We start from the raw sequence: 24,355 nt of genomic DNA, 5'->3' as shown, positions 1-24,355 counted from the left end.
GTACCGTGAGAGTTAGCGACACAATACAAGCGAGGTGGGGGGTGGTGGGGTGCTGGACTTACTGCACGGGCGCGTCCATGGCGGGGATGTAGTCCAGCGCCATGAGGCACGCGAACACTGTCATGATCATCTTGGGCTTGCGCTCCGTGATGTCCTCGGGCAGCGCGTACACGCGCGCGCCGCAGCGTCGAGCCATTGAGATCGCGTATTTCGCGTTCGCTAGGTTCTCCTGGAAAATATATTTATTTTAATTAAATACAGTGGATATGTTTTCGTATTTGTAGCAGCTAGTTAAGTCGATTTTGAAAATTGTGTATTTTTATATCGAATATATTGTTTTGTGTGATCGAAGACACTGAATAACAACAAATATTTACGAAAACATACCAAATAAGCATATTTTCCATACAAAATACCTAAATATTGTGCCAAAAGGCACAGAGCTGTTTCACCACCAATCCACCCTAATCAACAGCAAATGCATTCTAAAATTATACAAAAAGGAATGTCGTCTGCTTGTGCGTTAAGAATAAAGATCCGATGCCTACCTCCTCGTTACCGCCGGGTAACACCAGATCGTAGTTGATGGAGCCAGGTTTGATGGCGTCTATCAAGTCTATCACCACCTTACCGTCAGCCAACACCTCGTCCTGTAAACAACATTATTTCATTCAGAAATGTGTTAATTCTAACTTCATTGCAATAACCATAGATATCTTAGTCTTCCATCAGATACAGTATGAACATTGCTCTCTACATAGCAATAAAAAAAATACACACACACTCTCGCCTTTTATTCCAGAGTGGGTAGTCAGATGCGTAGCTGTTGCACCCAATTATCGCCGTGCGTTTTTATTCTCATGATGTGATAAGAGGCAACCGTGTCGCCACATTGGGCACTCAGTAGAAAACTCATTATCACATTGGGCACTCAGTAGAAAACTCATTATCACTTTGTCCGACCCGGGGATCGAACCCAACACTACATTCATACAGTTAAATAAAAAATGTAAGTCAAAAGTAAAAAAAATAAAAGTTATTTAAATTGTTATCATTCTAGAACAGCAATGCCCGAACTACTACAACACACGAAATATATTTTATTCTTCACGAACCAATGCTTGACGGCCGCACACGGAAACCATTCAAAAGTTCACAATTTAATATCAGTATTTTTTTTATTTTATTTTTCCGTATTATGGTTACGTGCGAATTTAATTCAAAAGCTTATACTTTTACCATCAGTTTTTTTTAATATTGCCGTTCTATGGTTACCTGGAAGCTCCTTATAGAAGAGGTCTTGCCGGCGGATTGCAGCTTGTTGTTGACCCACTGCACGATCTCCTTCTCGATGATGGGGTTGCCGGTGTTGGCGAGTCTCGTCAGCACGGACAGAGTGTACGCTCGCATCAACTGCCAGATCAGAGCTGCAACACAAACGTTTGTTATACACCCACCCTTATAGCACAAAAGGACATTTAACATTTTGAATACTTGGTTCCTATTTTATAAGAAAGAAAGAAAAACGATTTATTCGTCACAGTCGCAACATAAACAAACACAATGTACCTTAATTACAAATAATAATTAAAAAGGGCTGGTCGCGGCTGTGACCGGTAGGTGAGCACTCAGCATAATATTGCGATGTGGTGCGAACCACAAAACAACGCTGCTTTTCAGATATAAGTCAGTTATAAGTCGCACATTTGACGCTAGTCTGCTATGGGGGACGGTTAGGTATGCAATACGGGACACGAGGGGAACGAACACTGGCTCGTAGCGCACTGATTCCCGCATCGGCGCGTACGCAGCACGCTGTATTTATACCTACATACATAACAGGGGACCATATATTGTAAAATGTAAACTTTGGATCCGTCAACTGAGATAAAAAATCTAGAGCTGATATTTTATTTATATAATTTTGGAAGAGAAAAATTCCACATGCGTAGGACCCCCTCCCGAGCCATCGGCCTTGAACATTCGTTCCATACATTTACGGCGCAGGAGTTACGGTTGAAATATGCAAAGATTTTCGAATAATTTCTTTAATATGATGTTTAATTTTTTTTCTATATATTTTTATACGTGCACAGCAAAGTGACCCCCCACTGCACCTGATGGTATATGGAGTGGGGTCCAATAGAATGTCAACAGACGATAGAGGATTACCCCTCGGTAGTCGACACAATTATGCCAAAATTATTCGAATAGCTTCTACAAATACGGTTAGTGCGATGTTTGCTGTTAGCATCTCACGGTTTACGTTTCCATTTGAGGTGTAATATACTGCCGTACTAAGCGTAGAAGCATAGAAGTATGTCAGGGAAACCATATTTCGAGATAATCGTAGTTTTGTAAATACAGTTTTATAGTTTTGTATGTAACAATGAGATAGAGAAACTCTCATAAGGTTTTTTTTAACAAATTCTAAACAAGATACCGTTATTTGGACGAGTTTATTGGATGGGAATTTTTTTAAGCTATCTGACGACATAAAAATCAAGTGTTTGTTTTTTTTTGAGATACGTTTGAGTTACTATAGTACTTTTACTATAGTTGCTTTTGAGCTTAGCATGGCAGTATAGTAACAATGAGTACCGAGTGTGAGCGTGGCGTTCCCCTCGTTGATGTCGGCGCCGGCGATGCCGACGAGCGAGAAGCCGAGCTGGCGGCCGAGCTCCACCGCGTAGTTGCAGTTCTCGAGCCGCTCCATGAACTTGCGCAGCTTCGAGAACTGGCGATGCACCTGGATATGACAACCCACTTTTAGAAAAATGGCATATTTATAGTGAAACTAAACTTTCTACGTCCTCTGCCTACCCCCGTAATAAAGGCGATTTGTGTGTTTTTTTTTAATTTGGAACTGAGGCATATAAAACTTATATTGATGTGGATTATGTCCAATTTTTAGATCATATAAATCGCTGACTAATTATACCAAGGTCATATGTAAATTTTTAGGCATGTTGGAAAACTGTGAATTAAAATTTTCATATTGGTAAAACTTATATAAGACAATCATTGATTGTTCCCCTTTATTTACCTTTCGGGATTATTAGATTATTAAAAAAAAAGACAGAATTATGTAATGTTTGTGCAAAAATTATAACAAATAATTTTGAAATAGTGAGTCAGCAAAATGTAAATCAGGGAGTCAGCGCAGTGTTAATAAAGAAAGGAAATTATTGTAAAAATCTTTGTATAATTCAAAATCCAATGTTGACAGTATAATTTTCAAATAACTTAGCATTTACTATCAACGGGCGACGTGACTGACATTATGTTTCCCACATGACCCCAGACACATCCGCGATATACATGCTGCATGCATATAAATGTATGCTCAAATAGTTATTCTTTATTCTTGTATATAAACAATTTTTATGATAGGTTAAGATGGTATGAAGACAATATTTTAAAAGCTAATTTTATAAAAAAATAAATTAATAATCATTGGAATAGAAAATATTTTTTTTTATGTTGTTTAAACTAATATCTTTTATTATTAACCAGAAGATGGGTGTACCAGTTGCACCTCTGTCTAACCATTCGGGGACAAAAGGTGTAAATGGGTGTGTATTATTAATCAAACGAAATGACTAATAAAGAATGTAGATCAATTTCAGATAGGTGATCTGTGTGTACCTATATTTGATAAATATGTCAAGTTGAATAATAAATAAAGCATGTAAATGTGAAGCACATTTCAAAAATATTTCCTCAGACTATTTATTTATTTATTAAACTTTATTGTATAGGGATAAAAATAATAAAACAAGAAAAGAGAAATAAGTACAAATAGCGGTCTTATCGCACTAAGCAATCTCTTGCAGACAACCATGTGATAGATATAAAAGAAAACGGAATAATAACTTTACTAGTACAACTCACAAGACATTTAAAACTAGAATAAAAAAATTCCAATGTTAAAACTTTGTAGCAATAAACGTATATCATGAAATTGCCCATAGTTTCAGAATAATTCCCAAGATATCGTACTATAGCACAAGACATTTAGAATTTTAATAAAAAATTACCAATGTTGAAATTTTAAAAAGTTAAATCATCATGAAACTGCCATTCTACGTACCTTCTTCCAATTGACAATGCCGGGCTTGATGATGTCGTACAGCTGGAAGATGACCAGCCCGTCGGTGAGGTCCGAGTACAACCAGTTCACGTGCGGCGCCACGCCCATCGAGTTCATCCAGTTGCGGTACGCTGTGGACAACATATTAGTGAGTTGGGACTGATATAGTCAGAGAACCCTAGATCTCAGCACTGCTGTCGTAATGTAATACAATTATATCACTGACCAGTGGCGAAAGGTGAAATTTTCCGATAAGGAACAATATATGTACCAATGAGCATAAATACGGTCTTCAAATCGTTTCGGTGATAATTCGATTCTACATAAAGGGAAGCCGACAGGAATCTGGTTATATGGACCCTTCGCCAGTGTCACCGACGACGTAAAGTAAAAAATAAATACCTTAAATAAAAGGATTTTTTAAATTGTTATAAATCTAACGTGGATTTGACAAGTGATACCATTGTGAACAACCAATGTCAGAAAATCTACCACACATATAAATATATTTTATTCTCCTTTAACTAATGCTTGTTTTGTTGTTTCTTTTATGTATTAAGGTTCTTACTCCCAGGGATTTTAAAATTGTTATAAGTCTAACACGGGTTCGGCAAGTGTTATCAGTGAAGAACCGATACCAAAAACTCTACCACACATCTAAATATATTTTATTCCCCGTAAACTAATGCATATTTTGTTGTCTTTAATTTATTAGGTATCTTATTGTTATTAATCAAAACAATATGCTGGTACAACGTACTCTTCTCCTCCCTGGTCTCGTCGAGCTGGTGGTACTCCTCGGCGGTGTCGGTCCGCTGCAGGCCGGGGTGCTGGTTGAAGAGGTTGGCGACGAACGCCAGGTTGAGTTTGTAGACGCCGTTGACGACGTCGGCGGCCGTCACGAAGGCGCGGCACCGCAGCTTGGCCGCCTGTTGCAACATGATCTCCGCGCGACGGAGCAGGTCCGTTTCCTATAATACAATCAATGTTATATTTATATCTAGTGTTCAGTACAATTATAGCAAAGTGTAGTTGTCATTATATTTAGAGTATATTGTGAATATATTTTTTTTTTCTCTTCTCACTTTATCATGTACTGTAGTCTTTACCCTAAACTGATTGAAAAGAGCAACACCAGAGTTTCTTGCCCGTTCTTCTCTGGTGAAAACTGCTTTCCGAATTGGTGGTAGAGTTAATATTGACGGAATCTAAATAATGTATAAAATTTTACAGATTCAAATAAATCATTTCATTTCAATATATCGTGTATGTATCGAATTTAAATTGCCTAGTTGACAATAGGGCGACAAGGTATATTTATTTAGAGTATGAATTATATTGTCTATTTGACGATGGCGCGATTTCTTCACGTTCATTTCGCTAGTAAAAGCAACAAATATTACTCTGGTTTTGATATTTGTCCGCGTTATGCAGTTAGTAATTGATGCACAATCGATGCTACCAGAACATGATGTTTAATATAATAAATTTGAAAAATTAAATCAACGAGTATCTGATCACTAGAAGCAGATGATCCTGCAGTAACAAGCTTTGTATGTTTAATTATATTATAAAATAAGAGTAATTAGATACAACAGTAATACTTCAGTATGTTTAGAATGTGTAAAAAATACGCGACACGACTCCGTGTGTTATTGTGATTGGTTGAGACTATCACGTGATTAACGCATTGGTTTCTTGATCACAAACTTAAAATTAAACGACATCGACTTACAAGACGCGTTTTTTTAGACATACTAAGGGCTGTATGGGGTTGCTAGTACTCTTATTTTTATTATTACTCGGCACAGTTGTTTCACTGCACCTGATGTTAAGCGAAGTCAACCCCATAGAAAGTGCTGACCGATCAAAGATACAAACATCCGTACGGTCGGCAGTCATGCCGGCTTGTATAATTGCTTCTTCACACTCCGCTTGAAAGACCTCAAGTTACAGGAAGGAGGAAACACGTATGGTAAACCATTCCACAGCCTGATGGTGCTGTTATTATGGTCGTATTGATAACCGGCGAGGGAGATGTTCGTGTTTTCAAGTGCAATAAGTAACTGACCCTGAGCGCGTCGAGAGTGACGTCGGCGTCCTGCGGCGCGATCTGCTTGAGCAGGTGCGAGTAGATCTCGGAGTCGGCGACGTCCTGCTGGAAGTTGGTGCAGCGGCGCGTCACGCCGGCGCTCTGCAGCTGGTAGTTGACCCAGCGCAGCAGGATCGCCTCGGGGGACAGCGCCAGCAGGTCCTCGATGCGCTCCTGGAAAATATATACATATTATAACACGCTGCGAAACGGTGGTAGATTCATGATGATTTAGAGAGTTTTTAAAACGGACTCTTTGTTTAAAGATTTTTTTGATACGAAATGATACAACTGACAAAGGTTTAAACCTTTTTCCGCCATGTGTAAGTAAATTTCACTGACACACGGCGGATTTTTAGTATATTGAGTACCCAAATAGCAGATATCGGTGTAATTTTCTATGCTACACATTAGAATAACTAATCATTTGTTGAACAAGAATGATCACAATTTTTATTATACTTATTATAAGAATGAGATACATGTTTATGTTCGTGTGACATGTTCCGTTAAAACTCCGCTGTTGTACCTGGTCGTTGAGCAGCTCGGTGAGTCCGGGGCAGTGCTCCAGCGTGATCTGGTTAAAGAGTCCGATGCGGATGATCTGCCACAGCAGCCCCAACACCAAGTGCGGCTTGCCTGAACAACAAACATTCTTTCCTTTATATTCTTATACTTTTTCTATTTTTTTAATCTTTAAAACATAAAAAAAATATAGAAACAAAAATTTTGCTTTTTTTTTAAATCGTATGAATACATAATAGATTTACTATTTAATTTGAGAAGTAAAATATTACTTCTCAAATAGATTTTTTTTTCTTTGTTTTTTTATAATTTTTTTTACAACATTTTAAGTTTTTTTTTCGTATTTTTTTTACTAGCCAGTTTACCTTACCTTTAGCCAGATCGTGCGCGTCGATATTGACGATGTTGCACCCGATGGCCTGCGAGGAGACGAGCGCCAGCGTCAAGTTCTCATGCTTCGTGTACAGCGTCAGGTTCTTCTTGTTGATGGCGCGCTCGTCGATCGTGTCCGGGCACGAGTGGTTTATCACTTTGCTGCGAACAAAAATGATGTTTATGTGTATTGTAATATGGTTCACGTGGCACCTGTTATTATTGGAGTTTTTTTTTTTATGGTTTTATAACTATATTGTTTATAATTATTATAAAAGATCCAAACTGTCTTACATATAGATATATTAACAAATTGCAAACCTGTAAATATTTGCCAAAATAAATACAAAATTTCTCTAACATTACTGTTCATAAATTACACTAATAACATTCATATCTCGTTTCAAATAGAATCTAAAGTCCCCTGCCACATTACAGTCCACATACCACAATATAAGTCCGTCCTTGAGTTTCTCGTAGAGCTGCTTGCCTTCAGGGTCGATCGGCAGCAGATGCTTCAGGTCAGGGTCATGCTCCAGGTTACTGTTGATCCAGCCGGAGAACGCCATCTGTTCCTCCAGGCGGACTGAATGGGTCGTACCTACATCATAATTAGTACATGGGTTTATATACAAAAGATTGGTGGTAGGTCTCTCATATGTGAGAGTCCGCCTGGGTAAGTACCACAGCAATGTCTATTTCTGTCGTGTGTAGTGTTCCGGTTTGAAGGACATTGTAGCCAGTGTAACTACTGGACATAATAAGACTTAACATCTTGTCTTAGGATGGCGAGCAGAGAATACCAAACAATACTTTGTAATTCAAGGTGTTGGATGGTGTTTCTACTGTTTATGGGCGGTTGTATCGCTTACCATCAGGTAAACGGCTACCTCGTCTTGTCATACAAAGCAATAAAAAAAAAATATGGTAAAACAGTATTACGCCTTGCCCTTTTTACAGTTAAGTAGAGTAGCTATACGGACTACATTTCGCCAGCAATGTTAGGTCCTATGTAATAGGTAGCGAAGGTAAATATCTGCTTTTAAATTCTTGATTTTCTTGATGTTTACATTTTGTTTTGATGTTGTCATGGCTTATGTTAGAGAGAAATAGACTTGGTTAATGAGTTAAATGTTAAAAATATTTACATCTCCAAAAACGGTTGAGCATTTCAACATTCTTTTAATTGTCATCATGTTTGCCATTAATATCCTAACGAATTGCAATATATATATTTTTTTTTTCATTTTTTATATCAAGTAAACTCCACTCACCATCGCTGGACGCTTCGCTCATGCCGCCCAAATGTTCCAGATTTTCTTTTTTGCTTACCGCCTGTTTGAATGTGCTGGCAACCTGAAATTATAAACACATTTTTAAATACTTGGTTTTTGAAAAAATAAAATTAAAGCCGATATAAAAAGATATTTTAATGTTCCCTTTTTATCGTAGGAACCTTTGTTTATAGAACACCAGCTAGCCAAGTTAAGGCAATACGATAGTTGACGACATTTTTATAAATATATTTATTAAAAATGTATTTCATAAAAATATAATTCGGAATAAGAATTTCCAAAATCCACGCAATAATAAATAGGTTATAAAGCTTTGAAATTTGATGGAAAGGGAAGCTGTCAAATTACAGTAATAGTGAAATGTGACGTCACCCAGTGAGTTGAGCTACGTATCAAATAGCAGAATATCGCCCCCTTTCCGCCACCTGAGATTGAAACCACTTTTAAGTAACCCATTGGGCAATCACAAAAAAAAATATATAATAATCAGTATTTTATATTCTATACCATAATCCTTACATTCCATTACACCTTTCACAATTTTAAAAGCAATAAACGTAGATAACAGATCTCACGCAACACAAATCACACACGACGGCACATCGACCCCTGCCGACGATTAACCATATAATTGCATTGATTGTGGCTGCTTAGTGCGTGCGTTTGACAATTACTTTCATCATATATTTGACCTCGATTGCGGTGAATCTTTTTATTGACATGTGTTAGGCGTGTAGAGTGACGGATCTAGAGTGTTTACGAGGGTCATACCCCCTCAAAAAATATGACAGTTGGGTGTTAAGAAATATATTGATTTTATCCTACTTTCTCCGTGCTACATTACATACAGCACAATTTTTATTAGTCGGTTTAATCAATTTTAAGTTTTATCAACGTTCTCTGAATTTTACTAGAATCAAATCCTCCGAAACCAAAATCCTATATCCGCCATTGGGCATGACTGTAACAACAGTGATGATAATAGTGAATATTCAATTTGTCTTCTCATGCTGTATAGAAAAAACTGTTGTCAATTCGCAATCATTCCGCCATTACTCCCACTAATGTTATTAAACCGTAAAGCCCGGCGTCGACTTGAGACGAATCAATGTAATTCCAATCGACTCGACGCCTAATCGACGTTAACCATTAATCTGTCTGTCTAGTTAACCTGAATCGCGTCGAGTTCAATACATTTGACACTTGCTTTGTTGGTCTTATGTAAATAAATCAGTGGGCAAGTGTTTGTACGGCCGTTGCTGATAACGGTGACGTTTGATAACATGCGCATGCGCAACACGACGTAAATAGTCCGCTCTTGTTGCGCTCGGGATATGTGCGCCGTCTATTGTTTGCATATCACTTATCGGAAATGTATTGATAAGTAATTTTTGCACGTAGAGGTTTTAAAAGAGATGTATTAATTTTAAAAGTTATCATTTTTCTTTTCAATGTTACTTTTTTATTGTGACATACGTTTACAAGCTTTTTGCTCGTTTTTGTCTTTAACTACTATAGGAAACGCTTTCCGAAATACGTTTAACAGCTAATATTATTTGAGCCCAAAAAAATAGAAATTTATTTGACTATAAGAACAAAAACAAATATTTTTATTTTCAATTCGCCCAAATAACTGTACTTTTGGCTCCTAATCCTATCAATTTACACGAATAAGGAAATAATAACAACGATGAGCAATTTATCAACGCTTTTCTAAAGTAAACACAAGTACAAGTAGTGCAGTGATCTAATGCCTAAACATCGCCCTGCAGTAGGTCACTTAATTGACGAGTGATTCACGAGCGCCCTGAATATTATCCGCTCTCATTTCTATTACCAAGAAATATTTTTGTGATTCTAATGTCTTGATGATTGTAGCTTAGAATTTCAGATTGTGCCAGATTGTCTCGAACTTATAATTCTCTCGGCCAGTCTATAGATGTATTTAGCGACTCATCGGCAACTTTTCGGATTCAGGTTTTAAGTTATAAATGATGATAACAATCATTGATTCCGTTCAAATTTGTTATTATTACATACTTTGATGTTTTTCTTATTTGTTAAGTATTAACTATATTATTAACTAACAAAATAAGTAGTTCCATTCCGTGCATGCTATGACGCCTGAAGGTAATGCCTTTAACACTTGTTTTATTTAAATGATTTATTCAGTAATAAGTTTTATTGTAATTACCACTGAATGTCCTAATAAAATAATAAAAATTACGCTCATAGCTATGTTTATTCCGCCCATTTGTTATAGGAGGCGAACCTATCGCGACGGTATCGTCTTATTGTCACATATACCCAGGGACACCCAATATCCCTTCACCTACGCCGGTAATACCGTCTCTAAAACGTTGACGAAAGCTACCTCGGGGTTTTAGTTGATACGCCGGCATGCTTAGCAGGCCGGGAACCTCGTCATAACCGCCTCGGCTTCACAGACTGATCGATCTTAAAGCGATTTATCCGCGAAAAAAGGCAGCAAACCATAGAATTCAACAGTGGTACTAAGACACAAAACGGACTTATATATTTTGTTATGTGCACGGCAAAGTGTCTCTACTGCACCTAATGGTAAGTGGAGTGGGGTCTAATAGTATGTCGATTTACGAGAGATGATTAACCCTCGGCAGTCGACACAATTATACCGGCCGGTTAAAACCAGATATACACAGGCTGATCCTAGAACGCGACACACTTTCGAGGGCCATGGCGGGTTTTAACACCTTATGCACTGTGGTCACTATCCGGGCGGATATAAAATTATCCTACCACCATATCAAACAGCAGTCTTTAGAAACGGTAATACATTGAAGTACCTGTTGTGCTTTGAGGTTGGCGCAGAGGTCCTCGAACCTCGAAGTCGCTATCCGGGCGGATATAAAAATATCCTGTCACCGTATTAAACGATAGTCTTCAGAAATGTCAATACATTGACGTACCTGTTGTGCTTTGAGGTTGGCGCAGAGGTCCTCGAACCTCGAAGTCGCTATCCGGGCGGATATAAAAATATCCTGTCACCGTATTAAACGATAGTCTTCAGAAATGTCAATACATTGACGTACCTGTTGTGCTTTGAGGTTGGCGCAGAGGTCCTCGAACCTCGAAGTCGCTATCCGGGCGGATATAAAAATATCCTGTCACCGTATTAAACGATAGTCTTCAGAAATGTCAATACATTGACGTACCTGTTGTGCTTTGAGGTTGGCGCAGAGGTCCTCGAACTCGGCGAGCGACATTCCGTTCCCGCGCGCGTCACCGTTCATGCTGCCGTTGACGCCGCGGCCGTGCTTGCCGCCGTTGTCGTAGTACTCTTCTATCATACAGCGGACCTACCAAAACATACAATAGTCATCATCATTTTACAAACACAAAGGACAAGTCTCTGAGCAATGCATATTAGCTATCAACATTATACAAGTATAATTTGCATTGTACAAGGATATGAGAAAAGAAAGAGTGGTGGAAGGATGGGAACTTTCTAGGATAGACGTCGGGGAAAAGAAAGGGATCCCTAATGTGTTTGTGGATCTAAGGATGACTATGAGCTTCTATTCACCCCTTGAGTTCTATTCGCACCGTTTTACAGTAGTACGCCATTACAATTTGCATTGCATCCTTTATACTTTAGATACTATGTCTTAGGATTATTGATTTCTATCTGATATTTGAAAGGATCGAGTTCTGACGCCCCGATGTAACTCTACATGGAATTTGGAACGAGCATCTCCCGTTACACAACCTAATTATTCCCGATTTCGGAAAACAACTTCGTCTCTAAAGGGTTTATCATTGTGGTACATCGATAAACCTTATGGAAGTATATTTTACGCTCGACTTCATAAATAATGGCATAAATGGAAATTTTAATAAGTCATACCTTATGTGGCCGACTATCAATAAACTCAAATATAATATTTTAACGATTATTGACTACAGAATTACAATAATTTATACGTTCTACCCACCTTCCATTGTGGAATTTTGTATCCGACACCGTCGAGAGCATCCTTCAACTCCTTCAAGTCAATGTATCCGTTGCCGCTTGTGTCCAACTGTAACAAAAAAAGCAAGAATAAAATAACACGTAACATCAAAATCATTAACATTTAATTGACCAGAAACGATAGCGAAATTAAAAACAACACTTTTCATCTTTACACTGTCGGCCGTAAAAATGGGCGCGAATTAATAACGCTATAATTTTGCATGCAACGGAGCGGAGTGGCACGGGCCGCGTGTAAAACAAGAACCACGGACCTTAGTGTGCCTTTTTTGCTGCGAGCAATGCACCGAGTACATTGTACATGCTTATTTATGGTAATGGAAGATTCACAATGCCGTTTTCATTAAGGGGGAATCAAATAGGAGTTACCGATGATTGTTAACGGGACGTTGCGGCATTGTGTTGTACAATAGAACATCTCGAGCCTGTTTTTATATGGAGATGGAATATGTCGATAAATACGCGCAAGTCACGATTTTACCACATAGTCTAATAAAAAACTACACACTCAGCGGTAAACTCAAACATAATAGTTATTAATCCTAATATACATCGTGTATTGTTGCAATCTGAAATTGAAAAGTACGTACTACTCATGGTTTTTAAGACTTAAAAACTCTCTCTATATATCTTATAAATTATAAGCGACTGCATTACGTAAAAGCGGCGCTATCACCCGAATCAGAATACAAGTTTCGCAATAACGGAACAAGGTCGGAATAACCAGATTCGTGTGCGAACTATCAATACCCTTCCATGAGGCATACAATGACAAACAACTTTCGTGCGGTAAGAATTATATGATCGAAACAATAGTATTTATCTTGCTATTCAATCTACACAACGATTTATGCTGACGTTAGTCACCGATGATATAATGAGGTATTTGGCTAATAATGAAGTCATGGAGTGCGTATTATTTTAATCCGTTAAGTGTTTGAATTAGGACAGATAAGATAGACTTTGCAATTATGACACATAACGTATTGCTATTGCAAGTAATGTGTTTCGCTTTTTCCTTCATTAACTCGTAATACGGAAATAGGTAAAGATGTAAAATCTAAAAAACAAACTAAATACAATAGTATAATTGCAGTTAAATTAACATAAGCACTGTGATATTCACATACGTGGTGCGATCGCATTTTTTTATTCTACCTTTTAATCAATCTTGTTTCACATACAATTCGGTAAACTTTAAACAGTATATGGCCTAAATTAACCCAAATGCTCTGACAATTATAATGAGTTAATGGCACACATCTAAAAATGTTAATGACGGCTCATGCCACGCTCCGTTGGCCGCCGATTCCCAAATGTAGGACCAAGGTCAAACGCGTAGAACTACAGAAATTAATAATTGTTGCACATGTCATGACCGACATTATCAAGAATATCTGATAAAACGTTTATCAATACACTGTGTAAAGCATTTAAAATTAAATATAAAGCTATTTTATAACTTTGATTTAATCAATTTTTAATTACATTAAGTTAAATACACAATATATCATTAGAATTTAACATCGTTGCTACATAAACAAAATAGTATAAAACAACGAATGAATCATAAATACATATAATTACATTAATACTTCAAAATTCAAATATAACACTACCCATTGCAAAACACTTACAAATATATTTGTCAGCAACATAATTTATAATTGAAACGCACAAAAGAGATAAAGCATTGTTCCAAATCTAAAATTGATTTACGACTAATGAATTCGATATATTTCAATAAATTATTCGCATTTCGGAATTTAGATGTGAAAATGATTCGAATAGTTGAACTTAATTAATTTGTTACACTGTTGATAACCTCATGCTAGTATGATTGAAAAATGACCCGATGACCCTTTTAATTGGTCACAAATGCATTTTTAAACAACTAATTATACTGAGATTAGAAGTAATTCATTTACCAGAGATAATATTCACCATTAAGGTTATTCCTGTAAACTGTCTTCTATTTTAAGAAGATTCAGAAGTACCAAGACATTTTATGCAGTTTTACTTATAAACTTGTTTTAGCGTTAAAAGGTGGTTAAGAATTGCTTAAATAGCGGTCAAAACATTATCTGTTATGTAGTTTAAACCTTATTAAGAGGCAAGATGGCGGGTTTTGACTTACAGCTGATCGAGTCAATTTATGTTTTAACTAAAACATAAATTGACTCGATCAGCTGTAATCATACCTTTGCGAAATATTTATAAGTAACACGGATGATAATACTATATCGCCCTAATTTTTAACTGTCATAAGAATCTTTCAAGTACCTTTAAGGCATTATACACAATATCAAAATGCACACAAACCGCTACTTATTAATCGATGTAAAATTATAATATTAATTCCAATGTTCTTATAAATTCACATTGACTTCATAAATGAATTAGAATGATGTTTCCCAAACGTCCCCTTGTCTCGAAAGCGTTCGCGATAAAACAATAGCGATGACTCAATTCGATAATATTTGATATAATCAATGAAACAGATAAACTTCGAGTCTGCTCATAAGCAACGAGGCGCCCACGGGGATAAATGGAATACAGATTTAAGTTTGTTCACACCCACACGTATTCCTACGCATAATTATACCGTTCACATATTCATATTGTTTTTAATAGTTACCATAAAATTGGTGTTATAACTGCCATCCGAATAATCTACTTCGAGCTCAAACTACTTCAAAATAATGTACCACATTATCGTATTTATAACTTAATGACATTTACTTCTTATAATATAATGTGGAGGGATAACATCAGCCCTGTATTTATATTGTCCAACTGCTGGACACGGGCCTCTTCTACTGAGAGGGATTAATCCTTAGTCAACTACGCTGGTCTACTGCGGATTGTCAGACTTCACATAATATTCTCTTCTCAGTATGCAAGTTTCCTCATGATGTATTTTCCTTCACTGTTAAAGCAAGCTATAATTCACAAGAATACACACATAACTTTAAAAAAGTCAGAGGTGCGTATCTTTGGGTTTTAAACCTACGCAACCTCGGAGATTCATTCCACTCCCAACCAGGCTATCGTCGCTTATACCTTCCTTGTTAAGTATTTTTTTACATCTATGCTAATTATTTTGTTATGTTGAATTTCTAAGTTTCTGTTCTAAAAGAACAGCAGGACACAATGTTTAAAAAACGGGAACTTTTCGAATTCATCTAGATAGATAGATGGATAAAAAAGTTTATTTAGGCTACAATTAACACACAGTATAACTTAAAATATTTACCACATCTATCTACATCTGAGTTCTACATTCACTCTACTTATGTTACTAATGTGAAAATGTTTGGATATTTGTTAGAAGTAAACGAAGAAACAGCTGAACGGATTTAGACGAGAATTGGCACGCGAGTAGACTATGTCTTGGAACAACATACGCTCTTTATTCCAGTACTTTGCTCCCATCGGAAATAAAAGATTTATTTTCTATGATTTTTTAAATGCATGAATTTATTGTCATATATGAATAGGCGCTATGAATTGCTTTAGTGTTTTAGGAACTTTTGTAGAAGGAAAAGGTGTTCACGCGTGTGATACCGCGAATAAAACTTAGTATGTAATATGTTTAACACAAAATCAGGCATTTCTTTGAGAACAACAACATGTATGTAAACCTGTACTAAAATAACCAATTCAGTGTATTATTTTGTATTCTATACGTTATACTTGTTCATTTTCCTCTTTATGTTTATTTTTCGTTCCATCCTTCCGTAAATGCTGTTTGCGATTAACTGAACTAATACAATTCGCATCATATGATATTTATTTATAACAATAATTCCTAAGAATTATCCAAATTGCCACCTTATTATAATTTAATTAGATATCTGATTAGATTGAGCCATCACCGATCTATTTAAAAAAAACCGCATTGCCTACACCAAATCTTATCATATCAATGAAAATTATAGAATCATTTACATAATGTAGATAATAAATTTGTAGAGGGCTATAAACGGAAATCGTTAAGATACCTGTTATACACGAAATGAATTCACATACTATGTCACTTCCTGCAACTTATTGCTAATAAGCCTTAATTAGAGTGAGCAATCTTCTCACCTCCCACAAGCAATACTTCAAAGAAGTGAATAAAATCGCCCTGTCTGACTTGCCTCAAGAAACTCGCTTAGTTTTACTGATACATTATTTGATTAAAATATTTGTGAATTTGCAGAGTGATACTTGCAAATTAATTTTTGTGCGCGGGTTCCCACGGCAAGGACGGCAGGAACGCCTACACTAAAAAAAAAGTAGCGTAGTTGTTCGCCAAGTAACTCCGGGGAAGCCTTCCTCACTTATACGCTATATAATTCATTTCCGAAGCGTGTTCGACCCTCATACCGCGTTATCGGCATCCACTCGACTAGATAAAACAATTTGAACGTACATGACACGTTTCACTATTACATGACGTGGCTCCTGCGGTTTGCACAGCTGGTACGGCGCATCAATATCACCTCGTACCGTTGTAGGGAAAATCTTATTTACCTTAGTTCTTGTACAGGTAAATGAAGGGGACCGAGTTAATTTAAGAGTTTTGTTGGTGGTAGAATATGTTTTATATCCTATATATATCGTCGTACACAAGTGTTAAAACTCGCTATAGTAGCCCGAGTACGTGTCGCGTTTCGGGATCAGCTTGGGTATATCCGGTTCCAACAGGCCGGCATGATTGTGTCAACTGCCGAGAGGTAATCATCTCTCGTCCGGCGACATTCTATCGGACCCCTCTACACTCATCACTTTGTCATGCACATATAGGAAAAGGCATATCTACTGCCTGTTGTGACATTATGCAATCCATTACGATCCCAATCGCTACCGATCGACAGTTAATATTGACCAATCAGAATAAAGTTTGATTTAAAGAGGACATTTTATTCGTATTTTTGAAATACGAACGAGCTATCGATATTAATCGAAATGGACCAGAAAAATCGATTTCTAAGCACTATCGACCTTGAGACAAAATTCTTTAATTGTTCTAAACATTGCTCGACAACCTTGTTAATTTAAAACAAAAATATGTAACATTCTGTGTACATATTACACATTATGACTAATGAGAAATACCCGTTGTGTTCCGGTTTAAAGGACATTGTGGCCAGTGACACTACTGGACATAAGACTTTACATCTAACGTCTCAGGATGGCGAGCGCAGTGGAATACCAAAAAATACTTTGTAGTTCAAGATGTTGGATGGTGTTTCTACTGTTTATGGGTCGTATCGCTTACCACTAAGTGACCAGCAAGCTCGTCTCGTCATTCAAAGCAAAAAAAAAATACCCAAAGTCCAAAAGTGCGATAACCGTTTTCAAGTTTCAAATTTTAACGAGGTCCGCGACCGTATAAAGTCACTCAAACAGACAATACGTCTTCTTATCACTCATGATAACACGAGATTCTGCGAACATATGTTTCGGAGGTTATTCTCGTTTGTCTATAACGTTTCAAATCGTTAATGAGTTCAAAGAACTTCAGATATGAAACGCTAATTCGAATAATTATTTGATTAAAATTTGTATATAAATAAACTCATGAACTGTTTTAAGGATTGACCACGTCCTGGATTAACATGTAGACTAGTACTTCTAATTTTATTTCGAGAATAATCCACAAACTACGCCGTGTAATCCGGAAGCAACAAAATCCTTACATATTACAAAACAAAGAACCCCGACCGCATCTGTTTGATCGCGATAAACTCTAAAACTACCGAACGGATTTCTTTGAAATTTCATATTGAGATAATTTAAAACTTTGGGAAGGATATAGATTACTTTTTTCCCGGAAAACTCATATACGCGGGCGGAGTCGCGAGCAAAAACTAGTTATTCATAAAGCTTTACTAAACGTATAAAAATGTCTTTGTCCTTTAATCATGTTCCTCATTAATGCTCACAAGGTCTTTGGGTCTTACTACAATGATGTAAATAACCAAGTCATAACAACCAACAGTAACACCACACACAGAGGTCACGTTATATTAAACAAAGAATAATTTGATGTTTTAAAATTAACAAAGTATGGAAGGTGATAGAACGTAAACTAAAGTGACTAGGTTAAGTTAGAGGTAGAGGGAGGGAAGGGGTTTAGGAAATTAATTACAAGGGATAAATGGTGTAGCGGTAAGTTGGTTTGTTGTTGATGTATAAAATACCTATTAAAATTAGGGAACTGCGATGAGAAAGGACGATTTATGCACTAATATAGAAAAAAAAACAACAATAATATACTAATCAGATTCGGGATTTCCGTTTATAAAAAATAATAAATGTCATTTTTTACGCCATCACGACTTAATGATAATTGAACTCAGCCACCTGCCGAACATTTTCTCTGGCCCACAAATTTTAATTAAATATTAACCACCAAAAATGTTGGTGTAATTAAGACAGTTCCAATAAAATTACGGTATATACAATAATACTTTACAGACGTCGGAACGCCTTCAAGAGTTGTTAAAACTCAATTTATCTTATTAATTTATAAGTCTACTTATAGACATATTTTATTGATCGCTTCGATAATAATGGTTATTATGTTTTAAAATCACGTAGCGTAGTTACCATTCCATATACCGACGGGCAATAAAAAGCTTTACACTTAATAATTATTTATGGTTGATCTTTTGTTGCCTAATTGTCATGGACGCACTTAACTTTCATGACCGACATTCCTATATTGTATGATATGGATTTAAAAAATATGAGAATGAAGTACCATTTGTTACTTTAAAATATAATCCTATAAATGTTAATCAATTTTAAAAAAAGCCAACTTGAACATCCCGATGCGACCATCAGAAAAAATATTTCTCGTTTTAAAAAAAATATCGACTAGCTAAAACTATCCTTATCAAAACCACAACAAAGTTTACTTTCGAAAACGTTAGCATAACAATGATAAAAGGTCTGTCAACACAAAAAAAAACATTTTTACGTAACCTCGGCTTGTAAAACTTCTGTAAAGTAGATACGCAGTTCACGACATCAGTGAGTCATAGGGGTGAATCACTGACAGGCGATGTTCATAAAATAGTTTATATAACACTCGTGTGTACCAAAGTACGGTTTTTAATAACAGCGGCACAAAGAGAAACCCGCGGTGTTTTGTCGTACCAATGTAGTGAGTCATGTATTATAAATATAATATAAAACTTTAGGGATTGGGCATTTATATTTAGTACACATTTTTGGATATAATTATAGAAATGAAGAGTTTATTTAAACGCGCTAATTGCAGGAACTCAGAAACCAATTTTGGGAAATTATTCACTAGTAACCAGTTACATTAATGCTAAGTGCAATGGGCTGTTTTTTTAACCAGTCGGAGAAACAGGCAGCTAATTTATGAATAAAAGTATAATTAGTTATCTTTGTAGATAATTTATTTGAACTACATTTACCCATTAAGTTTAGTGTCCTCTTGTAGGAATAAAAGATTTTTTATTATTATCCTATTTGTTTTCCTCGTACCGTTTCCATTTTCACGAGTGAAGCGAAATGGAATTAGATCTGTTCTTCCTTACGTTAACACTGGGAGAGCCAGTCCTAAGCAAATCGTGATAGAAAACACAACAAAAAACACCTATTAACAAATAACGTATCGTTATGTATGTTAAAAGGAAGCCACGTATTCAGGGTGCGCCTAATCTATTGATCGTAAAGGTGTGTGAAGTTGTAACGTTGTTCAAACAGCTCGCGTTTCAGAATAGTTAATGCTATTTTTTATATGCTGGCCTAATGTGACTTTTTTTTGCTTCGTCCGCCTCTGCTAAGTTCAATATTAACTTCAAGACACTGTGAGCTCATTCTGCGTAGATCGGACCGTCAACAGCAATTTTTTTTTTTAATTTTATAATTGTAAAAAGTAGTTAGATATTGTAACTTTGTCTTTTCGGATGACCAAACACCTCAGTCCCCCTTGCGCTTGTGGTGGAAATAGATAAATAGATATACCAAGGTACCTCTACCCACACGGCACCTCGCATACGACAGCCCAACCAGTAAGCTCATCCAACTCGACATTTCTCTCCTTATTAACAAAATAACCGATCTTCATCAACTCATAAAAGGACAACGCCTCTGTAAAGAGCAACGACTTCACAAAAATTAACTAGTTTCTAATTTCTATTACATTCATCATAAAGTTAATTGTCCAATGTCCATGCGGCCATTGAAACACCTGTCATGTCTCAACTAATTGAGCCGTTCGTAGCTACTTGACTACACGCAATGTGCACGCCAAATGTCGAGTGACGTGGGTTCGAATTTGGATGGGAACTAAAATTTTATGTTTTGGAAGCGAATATTATTTTAGCGAGTTTTAAATAACTGGTATAGTGCCGTAGACTTTGGTGTAGTGGCTAAAAGGGGTTTTGGATGAGAAGGTCATGAGTTCGAATGATATTAATAAAAATTTCATTATTTTTTTTGGAAGCGAATATTATGCTACTCAGTTTTAAATAAATGGTATAGCCTATGGTGTAGTGGCGAAAAGGGGTTGTGGGTGAGGAGGACCTGGGTTCAAATAATGTGAATAAAAGTCTTATGTTTTTTTCGGGGGTAAAAATAGACTTTAAATTTCATCCAAATCCTTTAAGCAGTTATGAATTTACTTTTAAAACATCCATCGTTAGTGTCCAATATGGACATATCATTAATGATTATCCGATATCAAACTTATGTCGTAATAGTTTCATTCGTGATGGCGAATTCCTTATACGATACCAACATTATCAATTCCGGGTAAACAATCTAATCGAAATCATGAAAATAAGGATAATCCTATATTTTTAATATACTGTATCTAATTTATAACGATTATAAAGTTTACTATTCTCCGTAGAAACAAGATTATGGGTAAATTTTATGTACGTGTTGAATAAATAAAAAAAAACTAATTAATAAATATTTGAAACACATAGGCGTCAAATTAATTAATAATCGAAATACTTTAACATGTCATAGTTATAAATAATAAAATAATATTTAAACACGCTTTACACACCGCTGGCTTAGCAAACACGATACATTTTGGACCAAAGAATAGGGGACCGGCCTGTGTTTGATTTTGTACATTATTCTATATGTAATGGTTGATAATACGAAAAAGAAACCCTCCTACGAAAACTGCATTAAAATTGGTTAAAAAATGAGCCAGTAATTCATATTTCAAATATTACTATGTGCCGAAGTGGGCGCGAAGTGGGGATATCGCTTCATCTCTTTCTTTCGCACGCGTCGTAATGCCCGATGACGTCACACGTGGGTATTGCGCCTCTTTTCTGTTTCTTGTTACTTACCCCTTCTACCGAAATTAAAAGACTCATAACTTGTTGATTTTTTACCGGATTTAAATAATTCTTTCTGTGTTATAATTTATATAACGTAAATATTTGATAATAATAAAGAACAAAAATGAGTCCGGTCCCCTATTGTATGTTCCTTTACTAACTGTTCATATAAGGGTAATTAACATTTCAACTGTTATACGAACCCTCATCTCTTTCCAGGGACTCTGATCATATGCAACGATTTCGACAATTTGAAGTTTCATAATACGGTCGTTTTAAAGACTGGCGTTTGAACCACTTACACTTCTGCTTATATAACTTACAACCGCTAAAGGATTTGCTGAAATAAATTGCTGGAGTTTCACAATACGGTCGTTTTAAGACTGGCGTTTGAACAACTTACTGTTTAATTATAAAACTTATAACGGCTAAAGAAATTACCCAAATACGTTGCTAGAGTTCTATACTACGGTCGTATTAAAAGACTGGCTTTTGAACAATTTAGTGATGTGATGGAAGTAGTCTATGAAAAGACCATGATATCACGAAAAATATAGAATAATTTTCCTTGTTTCCTAATTATTAACATATATGTATGCTTAGGTGACTATGGTATAGGCGTCAGCTTGTATATTAATAGTTCAGTAGGTTTAAAGAATAGCATTACTATAATTTCCTGTTAGACCATAATGACGTATTTGTACCATGTAAATATTTAACAGCAAATCCGTTAGTAATACTGTTTGTTACATTGCAAATATTTAACTATACTCGCATAATATCACTTTAAAATATACTGACCACATGAATATACACGCCTTATATCCCCTAAGAGGCGCAAAACTGCACCCATTTTTCGCCTTGTGTATTTCGTCCCATGATGTAATAGGGTGTTAACCTATCGCAATAATCTAAAACTGCGGGCTGATACGGAGTATAAACCTAATATGACGTTGCTCGTTCAGGGGTCAAACCCGAGACCTCAGCACTGCTGTCGTATTATAACAACTAGGCCACCGAGGCATTCGCTTGGACATAGTATACAGTAATATACGAAATCAATATTTCTAATTAGATATTTTTTTTATCATCTGCGTATTCCCAATTCTTACTTGCATATGCACATGTCCGCCCCGTGACCTCGAAGACTGCAAAGTCTTCGAAATAGGAGACTATAATATAAAAACCGCGATAAAATCCGAAAAATAGTTTTATTCCAATGTCTAAAATTCGCGTAAACATAAGAAATCATTATATATATGTGCAAATTTTTAGCAAGTAAATACAGTGGGACATCATTCAAGATAAATTCTATCAAACAGACGAAACCGTGAACGACAACTAGTGTCAAACCACGCTTCAAATACGTTATAAAAAACACGTGTAAAGAAATTAACGATTCGCAAATTATTATTAAATTCGATAATATAAAAGCGTTACCGAAAGACCTCATTACATTCATTTTTGAAGGTATATTAATAAGTACCGCGGGGTCAACGAACCCCGAAACCAACGCTTGCACGATTAGACCGTTGACCTTTGCAGACGGTTACGAATGTATTGAATCACTTCGATTTGGCTAAATGATCTTAAGTGAGGTTATTGGGAGAAGCGAACGAAGGGCGAGATGAACACAAATTGAATAAATACACATGATTCTCAACGCCAATCTACAAGGGGACATAGTAGTAATAGTAACCGTAAATGTAAAAGTAAAAGGACGTGGAAGAAAAAAAACTGGCTTTGACTGTTTTAATACATACACTCACGCCTGTTATCCTCGAAGGTGTAGGCAGAAGCGCAACTGATGAACCCACTTTCCGTAGCGTGTATTCCTTCCCATGATGTTACAGGAGGCGATCGTATTGCCATATCGGGCAAAAATTCCAGATTTGACCTAATACTAAGTAGAAAACCGCAACTTCCCTCACAAAGCTTCAGCGTTGTAATCGTAACCTAATATTAGTAAGCCACCCGGCATTGTTTTAGTATGACTCAAATATTCAAAGCGGGAAATTTAGATCCTTTCGCATCCCAGAGATACAGTCTTCTCTGCATTATGATAATAAATTCGCGCTGTCTAATCTCCATTCCTATCACTGGGTCATTAAGATTAGATCTAGCTTCTTATATTCCGTCTGTTATACCATAAGCATCAGTGGTGAAAGTTGAAAATTTCCAAAAGGGAACGCGACATAATATATAGGTACTGGAGAGAGTGGACAATTAACATTTCCAACTCCTCCCTATCTTTCTATTTGATTAATTTCGTTGCGGGATAATGACAAATTAGTTTTCCCTGAGACTCGCCGAGCTTCACCGCTCGGTGTCATAAAACGCGTGCCGCTGCTGATCCTGGCTTACAGGAGTTGTAGTGGTGGGTGTGAGGGCGGGAAAGTCTCAAAAAATATAATAGGTACTGTTATGCATAGATTCGATCTGCAAATTGGTTTAATGATGATTAAATTCTACAGAAATGCTACATAAAGGGAAGCCGGTTAGAATCAGGAGGGAAGCCGACTAGAATTGGGTTATATGGACCCTTTGCCACTAGCTTCTTATATTCCTTCTGGTATACCATAAACATTAACCCCCTTTATTCATAAACGTTATTTATCTAAGGACGGAGCATTG

At 36.4% G+C, this 24,355-nt stretch overlaps 1 protein-coding gene across 1 annotated transcript in view; it reads right to left on the bottom strand.

Moving 5' to 3' along the window:
* LOC115456011 (plastin-2) overlaps positions 1–24,355 on the bottom strand; it is a 56,926-nt gene that overhangs the window by 4,070 nt on the left and 28,501 nt on the right. Inside the window, exons 2-14 of the mRNA XM_030184855.2 lie at positions 12,352–12,438; positions 11,572–11,715; positions 8,357–8,438; positions 7,530–7,683; positions 7,081–7,244; positions 6,715–6,824; positions 6,165–6,359; positions 4,854–5,064; positions 4,094–4,224; positions 2,602–2,749; positions 1,276–1,427; positions 549–650; positions 63–229 (exon numbers count right to left, since the gene is read on the bottom strand). Coding sequence (XP_030040715.2) covers positions 63–229; positions 549–650; positions 1,276–1,427; positions 2,602–2,749; positions 4,094–4,224; positions 4,854–5,064; positions 6,165–6,359; positions 6,715–6,824; positions 7,081–7,244; positions 7,530–7,683; positions 8,357–8,438; positions 11,572–11,715; positions 12,352–12,438 — 1,847 coding nt within the window. The remainder of the gene's footprint in view (positions 1–62; positions 230–548; positions 651–1,275; positions 1,428–2,601; positions 2,750–4,093; positions 4,225–4,853; positions 5,065–6,164; positions 6,360–6,714; positions 6,825–7,080; positions 7,245–7,529; positions 7,684–8,356; positions 8,439–11,571; positions 11,716–12,351; positions 12,439–24,355) is intronic.

The sequence above is a fragment of the Manduca sexta genome, chromosome 3 (genome assembly GCF_014839805.1).
Source record: "Manduca sexta isolate Smith_Timp_Sample1 chromosome 3, JHU_Msex_v1.0, whole genome shotgun sequence".
NCBI classification, from domain to species: Eukaryota; Metazoa; Arthropoda; class Insecta; order Lepidoptera; family Sphingidae; genus Manduca; species Manduca sexta.
The sequence above is the reverse complement of the archived record's forward strand: the minus strand, read 5'-3'. Positions and strand labels throughout refer to the sequence as shown.